Source organism: Adelges cooleyi, unplaced genomic scaffold (genome assembly GCF_023614345.1).
Source record: "Adelges cooleyi isolate 19-005CV unplaced genomic scaffold, UGA_ACOO_1.1 ACOO_flye_CR_arks_rails_tigmint_CR_PRNA_108, whole genome shotgun sequence".
In the NCBI taxonomy this organism is placed as follows: domain Eukaryota; kingdom Metazoa; phylum Arthropoda; class Insecta; order Hemiptera; family Adelgidae; genus Adelges; species Adelges cooleyi.
In genome coordinates, this window is record NW_026095761.1 from 1,173,622 (window position 1) to 1,191,899 (window position 18,278).

The 18,278-nt window shown below is 34.6% G+C and overlaps 2 protein-coding genes across 2 annotated transcripts; both read left to right on the forward strand.

The window, feature by feature from the left end:
- The first annotated feature begins 1,121 nt into the window (after window positions 1-1,121).
- Window positions 1,122-3,870, forward strand: LOC126847539 (uncharacterized). Its single transcript, XM_050587849.1, has 3 exons — window positions 1,122-1,826; window positions 2,140-2,645; window positions 3,006-3,870. Exons 2-3 carry the CDS (start codon window positions 2,164-2,166, stop codon window positions 3,760-3,762), a joined length of 1,239 nt encoding a protein of 412 aa, XP_050443806.1. The 5' UTR covers window positions 1,122-1,826; window positions 2,140-2,163; the 3' UTR covers window positions 3,763-3,870.
- Window positions 3,871-7,291: 3,421 nt separating this feature from the next.
- Window positions 7,292-13,947, forward strand: LOC126846531 (uncharacterized). Its single transcript, XM_050586032.1, has 2 exons — window positions 7,292-8,363; window positions 13,395-13,947. The coding sequence occupies exons 1-2, from the start codon at window positions 7,480-7,482 to the stop codon at window positions 13,798-13,800; spliced, it is 1,290 nt and encodes a 429-aa protein (XP_050441989.1). The 5' UTR covers window positions 7,292-7,479; the 3' UTR covers window positions 13,801-13,947.
- Window positions 13,948-18,278: the final 4,331 nt, after the last annotated feature.

Here is an 18,278-nt window from a genome sequence, read left to right on the forward strand (position 1 = left end):
TTAACACAGGCCATATAGCCAACACACTCGTCGCTATCCGTGTAGGATGTGTGCAACGCTGTTGTTTAACGAGAACCGTATTGTGTACCCATAATATTGCAGATAACGACATTGCGCCTATCCGTGTCTATGGTTAAGTTTAACGACATTTCATATAATTATACAGCAAAAGTTTACAGCATGTACAGAGTTATTATGGATTCGTTGGGGACAGCACGCTCAGTTTTTATTAAAAAAATTTGCAATTTTGAAGTTTTTGATTTTGTAAATATTTTTGTTTATGTCATTTCACAATATTATGAAGTTACTAAATATTTACTTTTTTTTTAGTATTTTCCACGGCTCCGTCAACTTTTGAAACTCAAATGGTAACGACTGGTTGACAACTAGTTTCGGATAATTATTCTTAAAGTAATTTCGGTTTAAAGTTTAAGATGGGTGGAAGGGTGGTGAGTAGTGCTATTTTTATCTGCACGCAATACTCAACCACAATTCCTCTCCCGTCCTAACTTTTAAACTTTAATAACTTTTAAAGTAATTACTTAAAACTGGTTATCGACCTGTCAACAATTATTCTTAATTTAAAAAGTTAATCAAATATACATTACCATTGAAGTGTTAAAATTTATAGAGCTCCGGAATAAATAAAAAATATACAAACTTCAATATTGCCTTTTATTGTAAAATAACAAAAAACTAAAGTGACTCCAAAAAGAGAAAAACTGCAAAACTGTAATTTTTTTTACGAGAAAATTAGTGTGTTATCCTAAATTAATCACCAGTGTAGACGGGAAGCTATTCGAAAATGTACCCGAGTTTCTTTAAGCACTGCATAATATTATGTATGTATTCACGCAGTTGTGTCCTCGCAGTTTGTTCTGAATTATTTCGCAGTATTTACTCCCCGTTAAAAATCATACGACTCCGACAATGTTAGTTATTAGATAGAGCATTGGTGCCGAGAAATACGGCTACACGAGTATCCTACAAATTTGAAAAAAAATTAGAAGTATTGTCTATACAAATTATGGAAGTTTTAAATAACCGTTCCCGAATAAATATCAATTGCAATAACTAAAAAATAACATTTATTTAAAAGTAGAAAAATATGTATAAATCTTCAAATTTCTATAAGATATAATTTTAGGATTATGTATGATTCTTTTTCAAATTTTGATCTATTATTATTTATCCAAAATTCGACCGCTTAGGTCACTAAGGTACTACTAAAGTCTAAAACGTTGCTCAATCACGACGCACGACAATTGGAATTCAAAGACTTACTTGTCCGGATCTATGCCTTAGAGCTAAAAAAAAAATACTACTTAACAATCGATATGTAATTAAAAATATTCAGTCATGCACTCAAAACAAGTCTTAAAAAATGAAAACCTCTGACCTTCCCGTCCCTAATATGCTACATTCCACTAAACTAACCGTCCATTAGAAAATCTACATAATTGTATCTTATTATGTCATCATCATCATCAACATCACATAGCTTTAATTAGCACGAATTCGCTACCTGGGACGGCCCATCAGTCCAGGATGGGGATTCCTTTTCACCGTACGATTGTCAAACCTGCGACAGTGAGCGCTAACATACTGCCGCATTACCCACTCCTCCTCTTTATTGTTATCTTATTATGTGAGTAATAAAATAATAATCTTTGTTATTAATTGTATTAATATACCAGGTCATACACTAAAAAAGGTACTTATAGTGATCATAATAGTTTAAAACGTTAATCATATAAGACGTCGAGCCAAGGCTAGTCTGTCCTAGTTACACGAAAAATTATCGAGTAGTGGCAAGATACAACCAGGTTAGATATAACATTTTAATTAACAAAACTTTAATAGTAAATAATATTAACTTATACTTCCAAATAAATAACATCGAGCTTGCTACTCTCCTCCCCCATATTATCATTAACTTAATCTATTACTTACTTATAATTGTTGTTAAATACCTATTATTTTTCGAGCCTATTACATTTACGAACAAGCACTAGTTGATAAATACAAATTTGTAGTGAAAAACATAATTTGGGATGTTTATCAGCAGATTTTTATAATTTCACAGTATTAAAAATTAAATACACACCAAATTCTACAGTTCTAAATGTCATTTTTTAGGGTTTCTTTACAAAACGTTGAAGAATGATTTCATTGTTGAAGGACAAATTATTTCCGAATATCGTGGATAAGGGCGTGTTTGGCGAAGGCCAAAGATTCTTGTGGTTCAAAGAAGATAATAAGCAAGTGGGAGAAGACCAGTTACAGTCCACTGTGGTATTTGGTACTTTGGCGGTATCGGATGGTCAACAGTATCAATTGGTGATTAAATTTAATTTCGCAGAACCTAAAGCTATCGAGATTTTTAATACTGATATCCAGTTTGAAAATGAAATAATTATGTACAAAGATATCATACCGTTTTTAATGTCATACAGCGAAGATGTCACGAACGGGCTTCCGTTGTTGCCTAGATTTTTCTACGGGGCGAAAAAAAATGAAGATGCTTTAGTGGATAATGATGTAATCATTTTGGAAAACATGCGCTCTTTAGGGTTTCGACTATCCGAAGAACGCGTATTTATTGGTTTTGACCATATATCTGCAGGTCTTCAAGCTATTGCAAAGTAAGATTTTTAAAATTTTTAGTATATTATATTTTAGATCAAACTCGCCAGCTCGGTAGTCATTTTCTCGTTAACTATAATATGTCTTTGAAATATTTTACCTATTTTTTATAAACATTGAGTACAACAATTATCAATTGGCACACTTTGACTTGAGATTAATGTAATGTAAACGGGTTTAAACATCTAATGTACTTTGATTCGTATCATAATCGTCACGTCTAATAAACAGGACTATATTGCCAGAATATTTGCGGTTCGTTGTTAGATACAATTTTGACGAGGCTACTCATGGTCACCCCAAGATTTGAAGCTAACTACTGTGAATTTGTAATTATCGTTTGTTTTTTTTTTTTTTAGATTCCACGCCTCGTCTTATATTGCCAAGCACAACGATTTCACTCAATTCCAAAACAAAATTGTTGGAATACGCGACCATTCGTGGAAATCGAACGACAGATGGACAATTCCAGAAAAAGCTTTACGAGCACTTGCCTTTCGAGGAATAGACAGATTGCTTCAGAGGAGCCCAGAAAAATACCGCGACCATGTGCATTTAAAACAATTCATTGCACTTGTGGACAATTTTTATAAAAACTTACGGTCGACTATGGTGCCACGACAACCTCACGCCGTAATTTGCCACGGTGACCTATGCCGCAATAACATTCTGTTCCGGTACGACCATAGCGGACATCCGACTGACGCTTTGCTCTTTGACGTGGCTTCGCCCCAATACGGGTCACCAGTATTGGATCTATCGTTTTTTTTGTACTTAAACACCGACAAAGAGTTACGGGAAAGCAGGTGGGGCGAACTGCTTGACGTGTATCATTCACGGCTTTCCACGTCTGTTCCAAAAAATGTGCGCATACCCAGTCGATCCGAACTCGATAGTGAAATGGCTTCATATGCGTTCTACGGATATTCGTGTGTGTCACATTTCCTAGTTTATATGGTTGACGAAAACCCATTGCCGGTGACCGAACTGATTGAAATGCCTGAAGAAAAGTGTTTGGAATACCGCCTGCGAGTTGGCGGAGACACGGGTACAGAATTACTCGCAGACGTAATTCAACACATCGTAGACATGGGTTACACCAATATAGTATTATAATTTCATAAAAACTGTCCTAAATAAATGTAGTATACATTGTGTGTCTAATCGAAAATTTCACATTTCGCGAGGCTATAGTGGCTACGAATAAATAACCTTACAAGATAACAGGTTATTGTTTTAGTTTGTTTTATTTATTTAAATTATGATTCAAATTTTCATTCTTTTTACCACTGAAAATCACCGGTGCGACGCCCTCTTAAGGGGATTGCATGCGGTAGGTTTTTAAGGAGTTTTGTATAGGCAACATTTAAGGAAAAAGTGGTTTTACTAAATTTCGACCATGTCAATTAATTTAACGGTTAATTTGTATAAGCTTTAAGGTATTATTTTTTATTTAAATACTGTTTTCTATGACTAAAAGCCATTCTAGTTTATTTTAGATCAAAAAGCCAGGCAAAAAAGGATAGACCAATTCTATAAAGAAACTCAGGTTCTTCGGCTACTTTACTATGTTATGCAGGAAGCCGATTATCATTTAAGAACTTCAGTTTCTTGTAATTAAGTATTGACGGTTTCTTCACGTTTGGATACGCTTGAAATTATAAAAAAAGAACTAACTATTATTAAATAAAACAACTATTAAGTAGTTGCCATCCATTTTAATCGATGCTTTACATCCGACGGCTGATGTTCTGCAAGGCAAATTAGATTTCGGCATTTTTCTATTACTTACTTTATTATTCTAGTAAACAAAATACTAAACAAATACGTATGCTGCGACTTGCGAGCACGAGATGTCAAAATCTATAATTTTGTTCTAGGGGGAGGGGGGCTATGGATCTCCGAGTTGACTTAGGACAACACAAATAAGTCCTGAAATTTTTAGCTTGATCTGTTAAGGGGTTCTGAAGATATGGACATAATAATATAATATGTGTATAAACAAACACACATTCACATTTGTAATAAATATAGTTATATTTATACAATATATCTGTATATAAGAGAAATAAACAGTACAACGTATATTATAATACATATTATATAGTGCCATAGTGGAAAATAAATTATATTTTAACTACGGAAATAATATAATTTAGTCGACTATGTAACCTGATGCAAATAATTAAAAATCCTAAACGGCGTCTTGGTAAGGCAATTTCGGCGCACGGTTGCATATTATTATAATGTTGTATTCGTATTCGCCGGACTGCCGCCATGATATAAAATTAATACCACAATTTAAAGATCATACGAGGTATATTAAGGTATTATGGTTTTAAAACAGTATTCAGCTAACTTTGTTGTATATCCTACAACTATATACACTTATTGTTTTGCATACAATTATTTTTTTGTAGTGGGACTAAATATAATTCCTAAATAAAATAGTGTATCATTTTGTGTATCGCACGTAATTTTATGTTTTTTCTAAGAAAAAAGAAATGTAATTAGGTTGATTAGCTTATCAGGTATATTATTTAAAACTAAGTACATACATTTTTACATATTTTTCTTTTGGAACGTTTACTAATTAAATATTGTTCCATTTGAATGCGATTTGTATCTGGCCATTTTGACCTAGAATTAACAAAATATCAATACAGGAAGGTTAATGTGGTAATAATAAATGTGTTTTCGATTTCCACATTGCATCTGTTTAATTTATGTTGAATATAAAATTAAAACAGAACATTATACTGGTATATTACAATGTATATATAAGGTTATATTAGAGTGTATAGATAATAATTTTTAATTTAAAGACAATACAAATGTTAAGACATATAATATTATTGTATAGTCAATAGTGTATGTATTCATTAATTAATTAACTACATAGTTCATACTATGTTTATCCCGCTGCATCTATGTATAAATAATATCTATTTTATAAGTATATATAGTGGATAGACCAAAAAACAATTATGAATACAAATGAAAATAACAAAAATAATAAATCGTGAACCAATCATCGGGTGCAATCATAGTAAGAGCACAAATAAACTGCACTCCATACCCTGCCTATAATTTTGGGCGTTTAGAAATTCAACCATATATACATAAATACAAGCATGGATTCAATACACTATAGATAAACAATGCATATTGGAAGCTCTTTTTGATGTTAGTTTTTCTGTCAATAAGGCTCAAAATGGATTTCAAATACATGCTTGCCGGTGGATCACACATGTTTTATTCTGTCTTTAGCCATGCCTCACGTATCCACCACTCTTCCCACCATTGAGTGCTCCCAGTGTCCCAAATCCACACTAAAATATTTATATTGTATGCGTTTCCTATCATAACATGGACATTGTATATTTAATCTATGATACAAGCTTATTATCGGCGAGTCGACAATTCAAATACTCTTTTAAATTGCTATCATAAAATATTTATAGCCTAGGCCCTAGTATAATATCTTATTTTTCTGTAACCAAGAACTCGTCCGCATTTCAACAATTTTACCATAAAAATAAGATTTATTAAATTATAGACAGCTTTTAGAGTAGGCACATATAAGTACTTTCAACTATCACGGGAAATCCGCACTATTGATTTCGATACGGTTTTCGCTAATTAATCTGCAACCTACGGTTTGGATTTTAAGCTATTTCATAATGTATCACAATTCTAGGAATCATCACTTAAAATGTATGCTACAAATACTATTTGGCCAATTCTGACGTATACTTAATATAAACTATAATAATATTACTATTTCGTGAAAATAATGTTATGCTGTATGTCATTTGTAATTGGTATTGCAATGAGAAGATTGAACGACAATTGACTCCTCGACGATTTTACTACACCATATCGGATTTTGACAATAAGAACATTAGAACGACTATTATAATTATTTTTGTTGCATTATTAAATATTAATGAGTTGCTTTTGTGATCGATTGAAAATAATTGAATACAGAGTGACCCATTTTAACGTAACATACTCATTTTCTCGAAAAATAATTACAATTTTGTAGTTTTACTTTTTGAAAATATTTTTGTTAATGTTATTGTAGAATACTACAAAACTACCGAATATTTAACTTGTTTGGTATTTTTCATAGCGCTATAAACTTCTGAAAGTCAAATGGTATATTTATTTAATTTTCTAAAATTGCCGACTGGTCGATAACCAGTTTGGAATAGAACTTTAATATTTATTATAGATCAAACTTTAGTACGGGAGGAAGGTTGGACACTAGTATTATTTTTATAGGCATGCATTACTCAACCGCACTCCACTTCCCATCTTAAATTTTAAACTCCAGTTATAATAAAGTCATTATTTGAAACTGGTGTAAAACTAGTTAAAAATACCAACAACTTTTATTAAAATGTTTTTAAAAATATCATCTACAAAATAAATTGTAATTATTTTCCGAGAAATTTAGTAGTTTACCTTAAACGGATCATTCTGTATGTTACATATATTAATATATATATTTGTTATTATCGCTAGAATAAACGCGAGAACCTCATAATAAACGTCTTGGAATTATTGCGTTCGCTATTATAATATTATTATAGTGTTTATCTCGTCTTACAACGAGTATTATTTCAAAACGACCCGATGCCGCTCGACGTTGTTATCAGTATTCGTTGACTAACCGCGAGTGTCGTGCTAAGCTAACGGACCATTTGAGTGCCGAATCATACGCGACGTTCGTGTGACGTTGTAATAATTTTTAATAATACAAATATGTCGCGCAGCGCGGTGTGACGCAATAACTCAGAACAGCCGTTTTCAGAAAACGCGACCGACATGATTATGAGCTGCGAACTTTTGGAGGGCTGGGTGTCCAAAACGCTATCGGCCGATGGGGTATTCGGTTCGTGCGGCGCCCACCCGGTCGTGTTCGAAACGGAACGTGACCCGCGACACACGAGCCGCACCAAGCAGGTGCAGTGTTTGTCGTCGTTGATGGTGTCCGGCTACCTGAGGATGGCCGGCCGCGAACAGTTTGCGCCCGTCCGGGTGACGATCAAGCTGAAGCCGACCATCGAGCTGCTCCGGACGGTGCTCAAGTCGGACAGGCAGTTCCACAACGAGATGCACGTGTACAAGACGGTGGTGCCCACGCTGTTGGAGCACTTGCCGGACGGCGTGGACGGGCCGTCGTTACCGACGTTCGTGTTCGGCAAAAACGACGGCGGATCCGGCCACAACGAGGACATGATTGTACTGGAAGACCCGCGGGCCCTCGGCTACGCGGTGTTGGCCGAGCGCGAGCACAAGCACCTGGACTACGACCATCTGGCGGTAGCCATAACCACGCTGGGCCGGTTCCACGGCATGTCGTTCACGGTCAAGCAAAAGAATCCGGTGGTATTCCGCAAGCTGGTCGGTAACCTGCGCGAGATCCAATGGGACGAGGACGGGTGGCTGGTCAAGAACAACGGGCTCAAGTCGTTGGGCATGCGCGGCGCCAAGCCGCTTATGGAGTTGGAACAGTACCAGGACGGCAAACTCAAAGGGTTCTTGGCCATGATTCGGGAGGCCGACCGCAACCTGAAGTTGGCCATGACGCCCAAGGAACCGTTCGCGGTCATATGCCACGGCGACTTCAACAAATGCAACATAATGTTCAAACACGACGAATACGGGAAGCCTTACGACGCAATGATCACAGAATTCACCGCCGTAAGGTAACAACAAAACAATGTTCTTTATTTTTATTGTTTTTCGAGATTGGGTTTAATCTACACATATAATAATGTGTGAAATACGTCGCATAAAAAATTACATTCCAACAAAAAGCGATTTCATATCAATTCATTCAATTAAGCCTGGTAAATTCTTACATTTTAGTTATACACCAGTAAACATACTACACGAATACACAATTATAAGTTAGTTGTGCCTATGTAAGATATCTCCACTGGTGTTCTTACTCTAATTTTTTTTTTTTTTAAGTTTACACCTGTTATGGCTTTTATGAACAATTCCCATCTGAATACTTTTACTCGGCCAATGATCGCATGCTGAAAATCCGTTGCTGCTGAAAATAAACCAAAATGTTGATGTAATATTGTACTCTTTATTCGAGGTTTTATATGTTGTCTTATCGTCGAGTCTAAAACGCTTTTCTAACTTATATGATAGTAACATTAACGCTATTACCGGCTAGCCTGGCCCGTGCAACTTCAATAATGCATTACCGCCTACCGGTAAAAACTTACTACACGAAGCGCATTTCCAAAATATTCTAGACGTTTAACTTAATTATTTATCGCGTTTGCCGGCGAAAAGTTAGCCGGCCATAATATTATTATTATGAAGCCAAACACGTCCATTGGGTAGGCCAAGTATCGTAATGTAGTTTACCGGGTTAACGTTATTATCGCCGGAATTCTTTATTGCTGTTTAAACCCGCTCATCTTTAAAACGTTTTTCTAATTTTCGTACACGAGGTCCGTTTAGTTTATGTTACATGACTTCCTTGTTTGATTTTGGTTTTTAAATGGACGGCGTTATTTTGGCTTTACGGTAAAAATCAACAAGTGAAAACGTCTTTCGTTGAATAAAAAATGTATAAAATATTAAAGTGCGCAAGTGTTTGGTGGCCAGCAAGATATCGCTAATTACATACATTCGCTAATTTATATTGTTACAAAAATGTATTTTTATTTGTTTATTGAAAAGTGTGTTTCACTATTGTTATTTTAAACAAAAAAATACACAAATGCCTGGTTGCTGCATGAACCAATTGTAAACGAACATTAACAAATAAAATATTTAGCGGGCCCGTGATAAGCCCATTATAAATCTAAAAAAAAACCGACCTAAGAATTATATTTATACTATAGTAATCTAATCAGTGATATTTTGTAGAAAAAAACGTTTAAATTTTTATGTTTATTAACATAAGTAACCCCCAGTCTAAATAAAATCCTGGAAAAATTAATTATTTATACTATTTGTTCGTGCCAGGTATTTAAGATTGATTTTTACTCCTTATAATGAGTTTTACAATATGTTTAAATTAACATGACACTATAAAAATGTGTATTTGCAACTTTTTTTATTATACCTATACAGAACCAACTAATGAAGGGCGATTGTTAGTCACGTGGCTTTCACGTGTATTTTTCAGCTTAAGCTTTGGTTTACAATCAACCGAAACTTATTTTGGGTAGGTAATTGGAAAAAGGCTTTCAATTATGTTAATAACCATGAAATATTTGATTTTACTTCTTTTGCATCAAAAAGTTACAAAAATGAACTGGCAAAAGCGTTTGCACTTTCTTCTATCGTTACATCAACAGCGCATGTTTATTAAGTAGTTTTTAATGTAACAATATATTATGAAAATGCATAAAAATGTTTTTATTTATTTCATTTTGATCATTTGTCATTGCAATTAGTATTATACAATGAATTTTTTAATCAGTCTAGACCGCCTCAACACGTTCCAAACACATGACGCTAAAAACGGGCGCACACTGAAGTGTCCAAAACAGTTTATATTTAAACAACAATAGGCAGTTAGCGTGTCTTCTCTAATGGACCGGCCTGGGTTTAAGATCGTTTCTAACCCATTCTTAAGCGTTTGATTAATTATGCGCAAAATTAAATTCACGCCCTCTCCCTTCCGGGTTAACTCGCCCAATCCCTTCTCCGGGGGCGTTGAAACAAAACAAAGTGTATCTTTTTTTTGTATTACAGCGGTAAGCCTTATAATTGGCAAGCATAACCTAACCGTATCGCGAATATAAAAACAAATGCCAATGCGACTTTTTCGCTGACTCTGTAATGTACCTACGCACTATCTATAAAATACGATATTATCGTGATGTACCTACGTACACTTAAAACGTAAAAATTGACTCGTTTTTGTAACACAATGAAAATATAATACAAATTAAAAAAAAAAAACACATCCCTCGGTGTACAAACCACCGTTGTTGTTGTACATCTGTTCGATTCAAAAATTAGATGTTTGTTTTTGAAATGAAATTTACTAAAAAAATATTCCAAATTCGAATAAAAAACAAGTACCGAAAACAACGGTCGTTTGCCGGGATTATGCGACGGTGTGAAAAAGGTGTGTTCATTTTACCGAACGTTTAAATGGCAAAGGCCATTGAGTCGTTTGTGCGTGTCCCTCTTCGGTGAAATCGCATTACAAATTGATCCCGGTCGTTTTCCCAAGAAGTGAAAATATCTGTAAACACACAATTCCTTGGATTACCGTGCAGGGTGTACAACAATCGGTCGAATAGGTGTGTATGATTTTTTTACAGTTTATATCAGTTTCACTGCCGGACTCTTCTCTATTTGACTTCGCACAACAAACGATACGACAACAATATTATAATATTATTTTTACACGCCATTTAATAATATATAATATTACTACTGCACGTTTGGTATGGGAACACGTGTTTTGCGTTAAGACCGAATGCAAAACGCAGATAACGCGTTAAATTGTGCGAACCGTTTGCCGTGTACACGATAAATCAGTTTTCCAAATTTTTGTTTTGAATTGGCTGGATCCGGCGCCAAAAGTAAACACACGGTGCCGCACAAAGGAATGCACACCCCATACAAGATAAAATATTTCTCCTATTCGACGACTCCGTGAATTATAGTGCTGGCCACCCTCGGAGGTCAGGGTGGCGTTTTTTCTCCGACGTTCACCTATTATCCAATGTTATTATAATACGTGTACAGGAGACCTGTAACGGCGGCTGTAATCACAACAATGTCCTCCGAGTAATACAATTACTCGTCAATGGTCACCGTTAACATGGTTACACATATTTTTATTAAAATGCAGTTAAGATTGATGATCATTTCAATCAGAATTCATATGTCATACCATCGGTGGGGTTAGGTCGATAGATACTACAGTAAAAAAACATAATATCGTCTTAAGTTTCTACGGATCGTTTTGTCATATTAGGTATTCTAATTTACAGTGTATTTTCAAATATATATCGACGTGTTAAGAATTCAGTTGTTGGTCGACATTTCGGTAATCGGTTCCGTTTCAAAAGTCTATGTCCAACTTTTTAGAGCTACTAAACACCCTGTATAGTAGTGACACAGGATACTGATCGTTACTTTTAACAATGGCGCAGAAACATCTTAGTTAATTACTGTAACACTGAATACAATCTTCAATCTACAAAATAGTCTATAAATAAATGTAAGGCATATTGTTTTGTTTACAAACATTAATTTAAAATTATAAATATTTAATCATATTTGATCGTTAATTTGTACAGTTCACATTTGTCTCATCATTTATATTATGCTAGCGATGTACTCGCAATATTATTTAAAAATTCTGACTTGGCATAAGATCTTTTAATGATCGAACGATTGACAAAGTTATTTGAATGTAACAATATTGTCGGCTAGACAAAAACTATAAATGCATTAGGTTTCTGGTATTTTAATCGTATTGCGTTTGCCCGACTTTTAATTAGATTACATTTTTTTAATTGGGAAAGAGCGAACGACTGTCAGGACGATCACTACCTACTCTTTTTGGCTTCTATGATGCTGCTGTTATTATTATTATTCCTGTGTTGTTTTTTTCAGATAAAAAATATTGCACAAAAAGGGGAGTACCGGGTTATTGTTGTTATTTTTTATGTTTGCACTTTGCATTAACTGCAGTCGGCGTTTGGCAGATAGGGTAGCAATTTTGACGTACCCGCATTTATAACCGGTGAACTATATATATATTATGTAGTGTATAAAAATTATACGATGACGGTGCTAGGCAGAGGTATTTAAAATTATTATCAACGCGGCATACGAATTAACTTAATTTTATTTGATTGCCAAACGAAACAAAGCCGAGTTCATAAATCTATTGTTATACTACAATAGCGCGGGCAACAGCATCGCTAAATATGAAAAAATAAAATGTTATCTACGAGCTGCAAGCGTCGCCATGACCCGTTTTGTAAGTCACCTATAGTATTGACCTGTTTTGTCACCCTTTTTAAATTAAGAATAAACATTTTTTTTTTTAAACAACCATTTGAAAAACATCAAGTTCTCACAATAGTCCGTTAGGAAATATTAATGATTAAAAAATACCTACCTGGATTTCGAAAGGGACGTACATATAGTGTATAATCCGGTGGCCATATAATATGGTCAGAGGCTACTTTGTACATAGAAACCTAATCGAAATGTTATTATATGTAAACACCTTCCTGTAAAAAGAGATATTTTCGGAATGGTTTTAGATGGTATAACTCGTCCAGTTCATCTTGACACCTGGCGATCGTAACGGCTTAAAAACTGTAGGTGTTAACAAAGCAGTATAAGTGAAGAGGTGCTGCCAACATATTTCTTTTAAAGGTTGTAATATTTATTGAGTAATACGGTTTTTATAAAAAAATCTAAAAACAAACATTATTGTTGGTATTTGATTAACTCGTAACAATGTCAGTCAGTGCCGCTAAACAGTGGACCGTGGTTTTATATTTCCCTTGAACTGGTAACACTGATGCGCGACCATGAGTTTCGAACCCCTGTACCGTACAGACGTGTGACGTCACGAAGTGTCAAGATGAACTGGACGAGTCGTACGCCATATTATCCAAATTGGGTTTTTTAATGGTTAATCTCGACTTGCTGATATAAAATAGCTGCTGAATATTTTGTGTACTGTGTCTATCTGTGATTTTTATCTGTTCCGTGTTCTTGTGCAGGTATGGCTCTCCCGGGTTGGACCTGTCGTACTTCCTGTACAAAAACGCCACGCAGGAGGTGCAGAACGAACGGTGGGACGACCTGCTGGCCGTTTACCTGGACGCGGTCATGTCGGTGCTTCCCGAGGACGTTAGGGCGCCCACCTCGGGGCAGCTGCACCGGGAGCTCAGGCTCCACGCGCTCTACGGGTACGCGCACCTGTCGTTCGCCGTGCCCAACATGATCAACGAAAACCCTCAGGAACTGCTCGAAGTGGATAAGCTGACCCTGCAGAACCAACTGGCCAACCGGATGGAAGCGGCCGACGAGAAGATCACGGCTATCCTGTCGGCCACAGTCAGGCACATCATCGACCGCGGGTACGCCGAACAGTATGAGTTCGGCAATCCGATTGGGTTTATGTAGACTCCATCGTTGTAATTGTTATTATATTATACACAATATTATATTTCTACTAAAGTATGTAATACAATTATTTTTTATAGCTATTTTCAAACGACTACAATTATAGTAATACTATTTATAAAATATATGACCGCGAGTATTTCAAAATTACAATGATAATTAATCTGTTCTTGTCAAAACGAAAACCTATGGTTGACCGATGGTATTTATGACATTTATCTACGATAATATTATTGTATAAGACCGGGAATGAAGATGATGATATTAATTTAAACGATTGTTCAAATTAATACACTGTGCACACATACAAGTTGAAAAGTTGTTGAAAAAGTGGAAAGTTCTTATTTTTTAAGGCTAAAAATAATAATTAACTTGCTGTACGTAAGGAAAAGTTTGATACTCACATTTAAGTATAAATAAACGTCAGTATGTTTTTAAAATGATATTTCCTTTGTTTATTGATGCGCTATCGTGAGAATGGTGAAATACTGAAGTGAAGTAATCTACTTCCAAAGATATAAATGTTTAGTGTTTTTATTTAACTAATTAACTATACCTACTATTGATATACGTGATCTTAAAAGTACAGTGAGATATAAAATGAATTAAATAAAATTGTCTTTTTTATAATAACATATAAATATTAAATATTTCGTTATTGATTCTTGTGTTTAAATTTCTAAACCCATTTTAATACAATAACATTTTATTTTATTAGGATAAACAATGATATTATAATATACTATATATTCATTCATCGTTCATAAGTGTCATACATCACATCACAACACAATGTCCACTCTATGCGCACTATCCATTTGCATTTTAAAAAACTTTCTACTTAATAAATTAATTATGTTAGTACTACATAATAAATAATACAACATTTAGATCAAATAAGAAACATAATTTTCAAAATACAATTCAATACAACGTAAAATACTTAACTCTTCGAAAGGTGTGGCACGATGTTTGGTGTATACTTGGCTGACCGTTCAACCGAATCCATTGAAAGGTCTTGCTCGTAAAACAGTATACCTACAGTTCGATCAGTACTGATCAGTCGACTGCCGTAAAACCAGGTAAGTTTTGAAATGTTTAAGAAAACTTTACTTTTTAACTGTTAAACTGCCAGTATCAATCAAATCATGGCTACACTGCTCGAACGTATAAGGCCGACCATATTTTTCTGTCGATTGTTTGGATTGGGATTTCAACACGAAGACTCGAAAATGGCATTGTTGGAATACTGGTTTTTACTGGTTTCCAACTCGACGTTTGTGTGTTACTATATATTTATGGACTTTCAGCATCGGTACATCATGAAAGATTTTATGGATATCATGTCGTTCTTGGCTGTTATCCGTTACTTCGCGAGGACCTTTATCCCGGTAATAGCGATATGCTCGATATTTTTCACTAGAAACATTATAATTAAAACAGTACAAAAACTGGACGACCTTATACCGTCCGTTGAACACACTCCGTTGTCGCTTTATTCGCGGTACTTTTATGGCTGGGTGTCGTTGAGCGTCGCAACGGATTATTTGCATTTCCTTACATTTTGGATCACTGAAAATTTCGGAGTGTACTCATTCTACAGCTTGATACACATTACGTTTTACAACATCTGGGTGTCCGTACCGCTTGCTCAATACGTGGTTCTGATTTTGATCATCCAAAACGGTGTCCGTCGAATGAACGACGACATCACGTCGGTATCAAAATGGAAATCGTATCGTAAAAGATGGAAGAAGCTAAAAAACTTGGCCGAATACCTTACCAACAATGTATTCGGCGCGTTCATCATCGTCTACGTGATATACAGCATGTGTGAAACGTTTTTTTTCTCATTTGTCTCGGTTTTAGCTTTTAGAGAAAGCCATAAATACCGTTCAAGTGCCTGGATGATAACAGCCTTAATTCGAGTAAGATTCGTCGTGCACTTATTTCAGATTTGTCAAAACTGCAAAAAGGAGGTAACGTTTCCGGTCTATTTAACACAGTAACACTAATAGACCAAACATTACCGATTTTAGTAAATCCATTTACTTCGTAATTTTTTATGCAATAGACTTTACGGTAATATTCGGGCTATTATAAATATTTTATATTTACAATGTTTATAAATATTTCTATTTCTGAAAATTATTATTATTGCCAATGTATTATAATGTAATATTCATAAATGTCTATAGGTCATGAAAATTCAAAGTATATTAAATGATGTCAAGAAGTATGGAAAATCAGACATTAAATCAGTAATAATATCAACGCTTAATTTGTATTTTCACTCTATAGTAAGAACGACAAAAAAAAAACGATTATCATTGTTGTTTTTTAGGTACAATATGCTTCTCTATATATGTTACATACAGACTTTAAGCTCATGCCGTATGAAATTTTCGAGTTGTCATTTCGACAATTACTGACTGTGAATAAATTGATTTTTAATAATATTACAATGCAATCATGAGTTTATAATTTTTTTTCCGACATTTTAGATTTTAACAGTGGTAATTGGTTTCTTGATATTTCAAATTCAAATGAAACTTGAAACAGTCAAAATCGACAAAAAAGACAATTAACAATTTAAATGCTTAACAAAAACAGTCCCGTCTCGTTATAATTATAGCGAATTGTATTTATAAATAAACAAAAAACAATCATTTGAATATTATATACGAATATTATTGTACTTCAATATAATGTTATTATTATTAAAACCTACTTATACAATCCTTATGCCTACTTAGACAATTTTAATGAACTTACGAAAAGCTAGCCACTTACTGGCTAAATTAATTTCATTGTTGCGTTGGTATGACAATATCATTAAGAAATGTAATTTTGTATAATAAATTACTCTTTAGCCATAACGATACGCATTTGAAAGTATTATTTATATAGTTAACAAAAACATCGTATTCTAATTATTATAGTCATAAATCATAATATGTAAAAATGTTTTTTGTCAGGACTCCGAACTAATAATACATGTTTCGGTAATTATACCCTGTGTTTGATAAACGTTGATAAACGTGACTAAAACAAAACAAAACAAAAAACAAAAATCATAATATTATTTTAGGGAGATACTCCATTGACCGGTATTACCGTGTTACCCGCTGACTGGTATTCCCCCATTCTCCCATACTGATAGCGTTAAAATTATTTTTTGACTATGAGATGATACTACCTATTGATATTCTATTTGATTGCTTTACCTGCAAATAATAACGATTCCGACGTTGTGTGTTGTGGAACGAAAAGCGAAATTCAAAACCGATAAACTGTATATATGTATAACAAAAAAACAATATTTTTTAGCTCAGCCCTTTGGTCACTAGTGCGAGCCGTAACACACACAACGGTCGGTGTCGCGGAAAAAAGCACACGCCGCCTTCCCCTCTGGCCCTTCACCCGGTCGGTGTATCCGATTTTAACTGTACCCCGGCGACCAATAAATCTGAATTCAACCGTCGTAGTCCCCGCATAAAACATTTGTCGTTGCCGCCGGCTAAACGCACATTAACAACCAGCCCTCCTCCCCGGCAAATTTGTGTACGACCACCGGGAAGTCGTGTCCCCGTGTACATATATACACACACAAAAAACCATCTAGAGAGATAGGGGGTGGTTACCCCTCCAGCGGCCCGAAGGGTAACGCGATACCTTTCGCAGATGTCGATCCCCGTACGGTTTTCTTCTTGTACACCGATAACCGAAGAAATTATACTTGTTCCTTAGTAACGAATCGGTTTAAAGTTTTATTTTTATTTCTTTCATTTTTTACACCAACGATATAAAAAAAAAAAAGACACGGAAAAAGTAGATTTTCATTCGCTAATTGCCTCATAACTCAATAAATTCGAAAAAAAAAAATATTTGTCCACGAATTGCTGCGCATTTTTTCCTCATCGGCTGATGGTATTGAATATTATTCTATATTTGGAATGTCATGTTATGTTTTTTTTTAAATATTATATTATCCGAGTGCGTTATTATTAAAGCTCGAGTTTTGAATTTTATTTCGATTTAGTTTAGCATAAAATAAATATATGGGCCGCCGTAAAAAATGTCCTGGAACTTTTCAAATAAAATAATTTCAATTTCAAACGTATCCTTAATCACCTCGACCGAGACTAAGTTATTATTGTTTAAACAACAAAACCATTTTGAACGAAACGCAGAAACTAATGAATCTTTTCGCTGGACAGTGGTCAAGGCAGTCAGAATTAACCAAGAGTATAAAAAAGGTATATACATTTTTAAGAAGCGCTTTGAGAATGTATTAAAATTTATATTCTAATTGATAGAGTATGAAGGCAGTTCATTACACAAATTGAGTAAAATGCGCATTTAGTTAAATTAGAATAATTGGGCTTTGTATATGGAGACATTTGAGGCACATTGATTATTCCAATTATCGTCTGCTTGTTAATTGAAATAACCAATTATGTTCAGATGCCTCTATA